This window comes from Hemitrygon akajei, chromosome 10 (genome assembly GCF_048418815.1).
Source record: "Hemitrygon akajei chromosome 10, sHemAka1.3, whole genome shotgun sequence".
NCBI classification, from domain to species: Eukaryota; Metazoa; Chordata; class Chondrichthyes; order Myliobatiformes; family Dasyatidae; genus Hemitrygon; species Hemitrygon akajei.
The window spans coordinates 174,586,580-174,596,313 of NC_133133.1; the positions used below are offsets into that span (position 1 = coordinate 174,586,580).

General features: G+C 46.7%; 1 protein-coding gene across 1 annotated transcript in view; it reads left to right on the forward strand.

Annotated features, from left to right (window-relative positions):
* The window catches only part of slc17a8 (solute carrier family 17 member 8), an 82,929-nt gene extending 74,868 nt beyond the window's left edge, over nucleotides 1–8,061 (forward strand). Inside the window, exon 12 of the mRNA XM_073059782.1 lies at nucleotides 4,698–8,061. Coding sequence (XP_072915883.1) covers nucleotides 4,698–5,048 — 351 coding nt within the window. The 3' untranslated portion in view covers nucleotides 5,049–8,061. The remainder of the gene's footprint in view (nucleotides 1–4,697) is intronic.
* Nucleotides 8,062–9,734: the final 1,673 nt, after the last annotated feature.

Sequence of the window (9,734 nt, forward strand, 5' to 3'; positions counted from 1 at the left end):
TTGGACGCCAACATGTTCAGGGGAGAGGACTGGCGGGCACAGCCTCAGAATAAGACGTCACTTTAGAACAGTGATGGGGGGGAATTTCTTTAGCCAGACAGTGGTGAATCTGTGAGCTCCATTGCCACAGGTGGATGTGCAAGTCAAGTCATTGGGTATACTTAAAGCAGAGGCTGATAGGTTCTTGATTAGTAAGGGTGTTAAAGGTTATGGAGAGAAGGGAGGACAATGGGGTTGGGAGGGGGAGGGGTTGATAGATCAGCCATGGAGAAGAAGGCTTGATGGGCCAAATGGCCTAATTCTGTTCCTATGTCCTATTGTCTTATGGTTCAAAGGTCCAAAAGTTCATTTTTAATCAAAGTATGTGTGCAGTATACAACTCTGAGATTCATCTTCTCGAAAATGCCACTAAACGATGAAAAACCATGGAAGGCATTCAAAGAAAAATATCAAAAACGTAACTCAAAAATGCCCCCTCCCTCACACAAAACACTAACAGATCGAGCCAACTGGCAACAGAACATCAAACCCCAAACCCCAAATCCCCTCCCTCACACAAAACACTAACAGATCGAGCCAACTGGCAACAGAACATCAAACCCCAAACCCCAAATCCCCTCCCTCACACAAAACACTAACAGATCGAGCCAACTGGCAACAGGAGATCAAACCCCAAATCCCCTCCCTCACAGAAAACACTAACAGATCGAGCCGACCAACAGCAAGAACATCAAACCCCAAATCCAAACCCCTCCCTCACACAAAACACTAACAGATCGAGCCAACTGGCAACAGGAGATCAAACCCCAAATCCCCTCCCTCACAGAAAACACTAACAGATCGAGCCAACCAGCAGCAAGAACATCAAACCCATACCAAATCAAACTCAAGCCTGTAAAGAAGGTAGAAAAATGATTCATTAGGGACTGCTGTAGGGGTGAGGGAGTTCTGTAACATGACAAGAGCAAGGGAAAAATTACATCTCTGCCTAAAAACAAAGAAGTTTGCAGATCTAGAGAGGAGATTCACAACATATTGCAGATTAAATCTGATAGAAGGGCCTTCATAAGTTAGAGTACAGGAGTTGGGTTGTAATGCTGAAGATGTGTAAGATGTTGGTGAGGCCTAATTTGGAGCATTGTGTGCATTTCTGGTCACCTATCTACAGAAAAAATGTCAATAAGATTGAAGGAGTGCAGAGAAAATTTGCAAAGATGTTGCCAGGGCTTGAGGACACAAGTTTTAGGGAAGGTTTGCATATATGAGGACTTCATTCCCTGGAGCATAGGGAATGAGGGAAGATTTGACAGTGGCATACAAAATTATGAGTGTATGGACAGGGTAAATGCAAGTAGGCTTTTTCCACTGAGGTTCGGTGGGACTACAACTAGAGGTCATAAGTTAAGGGTGAAAGGTGAAATGTTTAAGGGGAACATGAGGGGAACTTCTTCACTCAGAGGGTGGTGAGAGTGTGGAACGAGCTGCCAGGGGAAGTGGTGGATGCAGGTTCGATTTCAACATTTAAGAGAAATTTGGATAGAAAAATGGATGCGAGGCGTTTGGAGGACATTCACTAGGTGCAGGTCAATAGGATTAGGCAGAATAATAGTATGGCACAGACTAAATGGGCCGAAGGGCCCATGCGTTCCTGTGTGCTGTAGTATTCTACTTGCTTTGCATTAACTTCCATCTGCCATTTTGAGCCTATTTTTCCAGCTGATATAAATCCCACTGCAAGCTTTGATGGTTTTCTTCACTGTCCACTACACCCTGAATCAAATTTGTTGATCCAGTTAACCACATTATCATCCAGGTCATTGGTATAGATGATAAACAACAGACCCAGCGTTGATCTGTGCAACATTCCACTACTCACAGGCCTCCAGTCAGTGAGGTAACCATCTACACCCACTCCCTAGCTTCTCCCAAAAAGCCAATGTCTAATCCAATTTCCTACCTCATCTTGAACGCAGAGCAACTGAACCATCTTCACCGAGCTCTCATGCAGGACCTTGACAAATGCCCTGCTAAAGTCCATGTAGATAACATCCACTGCCTTGCCTTCATCCACTTTCCTGGTAACTTCCTTAAAAAACTCTATAAGACTGGTTAGACACGACCTACCATATATGAAGTCGTGTTGACTATCCCTAATCAGTGCCTGTCTATCCAATTACTTATATATCTTAGAATACCTTCCAATAACTTTCCCACTCCTGATATCAGGTTCACCGGCCTATAATTTCCTGGCTTATTCTTAGAGCCTTTCTTAAACAACAGAACAACAGTAGCTATCCTCCAATCCTCCAGCACCTCACCCATTGCTAAGGATTTTTAAAATATAACTGCTAGGACCCCTATAATTTCTGCACTTGCCTCCCACAAGGTTTGAGGGAACACATTGACAGGCCTTAGGGACTTATACACCCCGATTTGCCTCAGGACAACAAACACCTCCTCCTGTGTAATCTGTACAGGGTCCATGAAGTTGACGCTGCTTTGCCTTACTTCTGTAGACTCTGTGTCCGTCTCCTGAGTAAATACGGATGCAAAGAGTCCATTTACAATTTCCACCATCTCACAGGAACACAAGATACCATCGAGCCTGCCCTGCCATTCAATAAGATCATGGCTAATCTGTCCATTAACTCAGCTCCATCTACCTGCCTTTTCCCCATAACCCTTAATTCCCCTACCATGTAAAAACCTATCTAACTGTATCTTAAATACATTTACTGAAGAAGCCTCAACTTTTGTTGAGCACTGTGAAAAATCTCTTTGGAAGTATTCCACTGTTCCTCAACAGTCCTATCAAATAGCCTGTGCTCCCAATCCACATTACCCAACTCCTCCCTCATCCTGTTGTAGTCTCCCTTGTTCAAGCATAATACGTACACTAGTTTTAGATCTAACTATTTCATCCTCCATCTGAATGTGAAATTCAGTCATACTATGATCACTCTTTCCAAGACGATCCCTGACTACAAGATCGTTAAACTTGTCTCATTGCACAGAGCTAGATGTAAGATAACATTTTCCCTAGTAGGTTCAGTAACATGCTGTTCAAGAAAGTCATCACGGATGCATTCTATGAAGTCCTCCTCTAGGCTTCTTTGACCAACCTCATTCACCCAGTCTATGTGGAAGTTAAAATCCCCCATGACAACTGCTGTTCCGTTTTTACAAGCCTCAGTTATTTCTTGGTTAATCGCCTCTGCCACTGCAATATTTTTATTACGTGGCCTATAGACAACACCCACCAGTGATTTTTTTCCCTTTACTATTCTTAATCTCTACATTCTGCTCCGTAGATCTTATATCGTCTCTCACAATCACCCTGATCTCATCCCTAATTAAGAGTGCCACCCCACCTCCTCTGTTCCTGCCTATCTTTCCGTATTACCTGATACCCTTGGATATTTAATTCCCAGGCATCTCCACCTTGCAACCAGGTTTCTGTAATGGCCACTAAATCATAAGCCTTGGTACTGATCTGTGTCACAAGTTCACTAACCTTGTTTCTAATACTATGGGCATTTAGATAAAGTGCCCTTATACTCATTGTCCTTTTAGAATCTAGTGACCTATGCGATTTTTGCTTTTTACTTTTATGCACTCTACTCTTACATTTTCCTTCACTAACTCCAGCTTTGGTCTCTGCATCACTTCTCTCTTCTTTTCTGTGTGGGTTCCCATCCCCTGCCATATTAGTTTAAAGCCTCCCCAACAGCACTAGCAAACAATCTCCCGAGGACATTGATCCCGGCCCTGTCCAGATGTAGACTATCTGGACGGTACTGGTCCCACCTCCCACAGAAGCAGTTCCAATGCCCCAAGAATCTGAAACCCTCCTCCTGCACCACCACTCAAGCCACGTATTCATTCTAGCTATCCTGCTATTCCAACGCTGGTTAGCACGTGGCACCAGTAATAATCCTGAGATTATTACCTTTGAGGTCCTACTCTTTATCTCCTAGCTCCCTAAATTCAGCTTGTAGCACCTCATCCCGCTTTCTTCCTATATCGTTAGTACCTACATGCACCACGACAGCTGGCTGCTCTCCCTCCCCTGCAGCCTCTCCGAGACATCTCTGACCCTTGCACCATACGGGAGCCTGTGGGATTCCCCTTCACCTTGAGCAACCTCATGCCTCCTGATTTCTTTCTCAACTGTTCTCGTGCACTTCCTATCCACCTCAAGTACCTCATTTTTAATCTATGCCCCAGGAGAAAGACAGTGACCTTATTGATGCCCCCACTGTAAACCTCCTCTCAGCATCTTCTCTTTAGCAGCTTGTCTTGCTGTTGTTGTGTTCCGTGTGGTTCTGTTGAACACGGTGAGTATGCTGTGCTGCACTGGAACAGCTTGCACATCTCCAGGTGTGTTGGTTGTTAACGCAAATGACAGATTTCACAGTCTATTTTGATGTAAGCCTGATAAATACGTCTGAATGTGAAATCTGGCGTGGACTTGATGGGCCGAAGGGCCTGCTTCTCAGCTGTATAACTATAGCAGAAAATCTGCTCAGTCACAGAAACCAGATGCAAACTGCACCCATTCAGCTCTGGAAGTTGTGACTGTACCTGGGTTTCTGGCACCATGACACAGTGACTCTGTGTCACCCTCTCTTTCTCCCTCCCGTCCCCAATGTCTTTTTGCTGAAACTCAGCTTTCTTTGTTCATTGTGTGTCCCCAGACTCGTCAGGAGTGGCAGAACGTGTTTCTGATTGCCTCAGTGGTCCATTTCAGCGGCGTGATTTTCTACGGGGCCTTTGCCTCGGGGGAGAAGCAGGACTGGGCAGACCCTGAAGGGACCCAGGAGGACAAGTGTGGGATTGTTGATCAGGACGAGCTGGCAGAGGAGACGGAACTCAATGACAGCACCTTCATTGGCGCAAAGAAGACCTCCTACGGCGCGACCAGCCAAGTCAACGGCTCCCGGAGGGAGGATTGGAGGAGGAAGCGGGCGAGAGCACAGGAGGAGCTGGAGGAGGAACCCAGCAGCTACCACCACGAGAACGGCAACTCTCGAGAAGTGTCACAGTGAGATCACGGAAGCTGCTTGCGCACTGCGACAGCTTGACTAAGTATCAAAGTTCAAGGAGAAACTGTTTTATTGAGTTATAAACATCATATTTAGCAACTTCATAAAAATTATTGGACTTTTGGGATTCCATTTGTAGAAATGGCAATCCCTCAATCTGTACAAATGGTTATTGACGGCTATAAATGCTCTAAAATATTTCGGTCCATGAAATTATATTGCCTTGACGTCACATACAAACAGGCCTTTCTGCCTGTGTTGGTGTACTGTACACACGAGCCTCTCTTACTAATATGTTTGTAGGATGTGGGTGTTACTGGCATTTTAACCCCCTCACCCCTACTGGGGCTTAGACCACCAAGAGCAGCTTGCCAGAGGCCTCTGTCCTGGGCCAGTCTTTCAAGCTGTTTTCATGTGCGGCCCATCTTCCTCTCCCCGGGATGAGGACTTTGGAGCTTCTGTTGGTGTTTCTGTAGCTCCAGGTATTTACGGGATGGTGTTGTTAGCCCAAAGCCCAACTCTCCTCGTTTCACAGCAGGGCCTGGGACCGTCCAGGGCAAAGTTATTGCTGGCAGTACTCGTGTTTATTGCCCATCCTCAGTTACCCAGAAACTGAGAGAGTTAAGAATCAATCACATGGGTGCAACTACACTCCCATGGGTAAGGTTTGTAGATTTCCTTCCTAAAGGACTTCAGAGAGACAGTCCTGTGGATTTTTCCTTTAAATTTAAAATTCAGAGATTAGCTTTAGCTGTCACATGTACATCAAAGCATATGGTGAATTTGTTGTTTGTGTCAAGGACCAACACGGTCCGAGCATTGTCCTGGGGGCAGCCCGCAGGTGTCAGCATGCTCCCAGCACCAACATAACACACCCACAACTGCTAGACCTCACCTGGATGTCTTTGGAATGTGGGAGGAAACCAGAGTGCCTGGAGGAAACCGCATGGTCACAGGTTAAACATACAAACTCCCTGCAGATGTGAGCAGAAATTAAACCCCTATTGGTAGCACCAGACACCTAAAATCCATCAGCTGTATGAGGTGTGATTTGAACTCCTTTCCTCGGATTCATGTTCTACAACTCGACTGAAGTCCAGTAACTCAATCACAAACAAGAGGCAATGTGCAGATGCTACACATATCAAATGCTGGAGGAACTCGGCAGGCCAGGCAGCATCTATGGAAAAGAGTAAACAGTCGATGTTACGAGTCTGCCCAAAACATCGATTCTACTCTTTTCCATAGATGCTACCTTGCTTGCTGAGTTCCTCCAGCATTTTGTACATCTTCTAGTAACTTAATCATCACCTCACAGAGTCCAGTTCACCTCCCCTTCCCCATCTCATTTGCCTCCTTCCTCCCTCAAGGGCTTATCCTGAAACCCCTTGACAGCGTAAACATTGATTTCTCAAAATTCTGATAATTTTTTGCCCTCCCCATTCTCTCATTTTCCATTCCCCATTCTGGATCTCCTCCAAACTCTTCTCCTCACCTACCTGTCACCTCTGGTGCTCCCCTTTCTCAGAGTCCACGCTCCTCTCCTGTCAGATTTCCTCAGCCCTTTACCCCTGCATCTATCACCTTCCACCCACCACATCCCCTCTCACCTGGTCTCACCCTATCAACTACCAGCTTGTACACCTACACTTCCACCCACCACATCCCCTCTCACCTGGTCTCACCCTATCAACTACCAGCTTGTACACCTACACTTCCACCCACCTTCTTAGTCCGGCTTCTTCGCCCTTCCTGATGAAGAATCTCAGCCTGAAATGCAGACTGTTTATTCATTTCCATAGATGCTGCGTTACCTGCTGAGCTTCTCCAGCATTGTGTGTGTGTTGCTCATCAACAGACCATTCCCACCGCTCTCATTCCCTTGACACCTCAATAATTTTTCTCTCTTGTATCCATTAACATCCCTCTAATTCCCGTTTCCCGCTAACCTACACTAGGGGTAACTTACAGAAGCTGATTTACCCTTCCCTTGGGATATGGGAGGCATGGGGGAAATCGATGCGGTCACAGGGAGAACCTGTCTCCACACAGACAGGTCCCGAGATTTGCGTCAAACCCAAGTCTCTGGAACTGTAAAGTTGGATTTATTGGAGGCCATCTCACATACTGGCCTTTAGGTCTGAGCATCCCTGTAAGTTGATGCCTGTCTCTCACCCCTACCTTGTCAAGCACTGCATGAGTTTACTGACCTTCCTCTCTCCTGCAAAAGCAGAAATAATTCACGTCAATGAAAACAAACCACACTCTGGTTAGACAATGTACAGAACCTATAGACAATCTCTTCCTTTCAGAAACTCTGCTCAGACCTGTGTGTCTAACACAACTAGGGCAAAGCATGTGAATATGACGTGTGATTCAGGAATGAATTCTGTAAGGTTAGGGTTGATAGCATGTTAAACCATGTCCTCTGATTGGCTTACAGTGCCACGCATGCCTGTGCAGCCACCTCTTCTACTGTTGTTCTTAGGCTGGTCAAATTTAGATGTGAGCTGTTCTTCCGATTTATTGATCTTGGTGTGAGTTTCACCGTAATAAAGAAGCTATGTGTCATAACACTGGACAATACTGATGTTATGTGAAAAACAGAAATAATAAGTATTATCTACGCTCATTGGCCATTTTAATATGTACCTCCTGTATCTAATACAGTGGCCACTGATACTATGTCCACACTACACCGGTTAAATCTGTAACCGAAGCTTTTTCTCTTCGTTTTTATCCTCCGTCCACACTTAAACTGGAGATTTTCAGAAACGCTCTCCAGGGTGTGTAATTTTGAAAATGCCAGAATGGCCGGAGCAGTGTGGATGGGGTAACTGGAGAAATCTAAAATCGCTGTCACGATGTGCCGGAACAGATGGTGACGGCAGCACGCCATTTCATTGTTTTCTTGAACGCAACCTAACAATTTCAGAACAGACGGCAACGAGACTGAAGCCGGAAGAGTTAGAAATGTACTCACCAAATACTTTGACCCATAACTTACTGAATAAATAAGTATACTCACTTTACCCTGTTTTCTGTCCTTGCTTGTATGAAGGTGGTTTACCTATTTATGCAAGTTACATCTCTGACAATAGATGTGTAACAGCCTAATGTAACATTGTATGGAAATACAAAATAACACTGATGCAGACATGTTTTATACATTTAACAAGGGGCTTTATTAATGCAACAGAGTTAATTGGTTTTTCAACGTTTGTCGTCAGCCGGGTCATACTGTCCATGAACTCCCTGTCAGTTGCCTCCATACGCTCCAGTATTTGTTTTTTTTTACTGTTAAGGCCTCCTGCGCGAGCGCAAACAGCTGTCCGTCATTTCAGTTTTTCTAGTCTGTAACTGAACAAACGCTCACCGTCTTTCACGGCGAGATTCAACACCAAGCATGTCGCTTGTTTTAGGTAGATGTGTCCTGAGCAGGCGCAGTAGGAGGAGATTCACCGAAATATCCATTTTAATGTGGACAGAGATATTTTTTAAAACGCCTAGTGTGGACGCCTATCATTTTAATGCGAAACCGACGTTTTCAAAATTATCCAGTCTAGTGTGGATGTAGCCTGAGTGTGTGTCCATGGTCTTCTGCTGCTGTAGCCCATCCACTTCAAGGGTTTAAAAGGTTGTGGATTCAGAGATGCTCTTCTGCAAACTACTGTGGTAACAAAGATTCAAAGTACATTTATTATCATAGTCTGTATGCAGTATACAACCCTGAAATTTGTCTTCCAACAGACAGCCATGAAACAAAAGAACACCGTGGAACCCGTTCAAAGAAAATCATCAACCCCCACCCCATGTGCAGAAAAAAATCATGCAAACGGCAAGAAATGAACAAAAAACAGAGAATATAAAACACTTGGGTCCTGCCATTTTCAGTTCCGCTCAGTGTTCATCATCTGCAGGCCACCCCAATTCAAAATCACTAAAATAATAACACAGATAGGAACTACCAGAAACCAGAAACACATCATATCGTGAACCAGAGTCCAGGCCACAAACCCTACTGATCAAACCTCGCCTGAGACCCAGGGCTCCAGCATCGAGGGAGGGAGGGAGGGGGAGAGGGAAAGAGGGGGAGAGGGGGAGAGAGAGGGAGAGGGGGAGAGAGAGGGAGAGAGGGGGAGAGGGGGAGGGGGAGAGAGAGGGGGGGGAGAGGGGGGAGAGGGGGAGAGAGGGGGAGGGGGAGAGGGGGGAGAGGGAGGAGAGAGGGGAGAGGGGGGAGAGAGGGGGGAGAGAGAAGGGGAGGGGGGGAGAGGGGGGAGAGCGAGGGAGAGAGGGGGAGAGGGGGAGGGGGGGAGAGGGAGGGAGAGAGGGGGAGAGGGGGAGGGGGAGAGAGAGGGGAGGGGGAGAGGGGGGAGAGGGGGGAGAGAGGGGGAGAGGGGGAGGGGGAGAGAGAGGGGAGGGGGAGAGGGGGGAGAGGGGGGAGAGAGGGGGAGAGCGAGGGAGAGAGGGGAGAGGGGGGAGAGGGGGAGAGAGGGGGAGAGGGGGGAGAGGGGGGAGAGAGGGGGGAGAGAGGGGAGAGGGGAGGAGAGGAGGGAGAGAGGGGGAGAGGGGGAGGGGAAGAGAGGGGGAGGGGGGAGAGGGGGGAGAGGGGGAGAAGGAGACCATTCAAACGCAGGGAACTTCCACTGGGAGCAGCGAGAGAGAGGCCGGTGAACAGTGCTGAATACC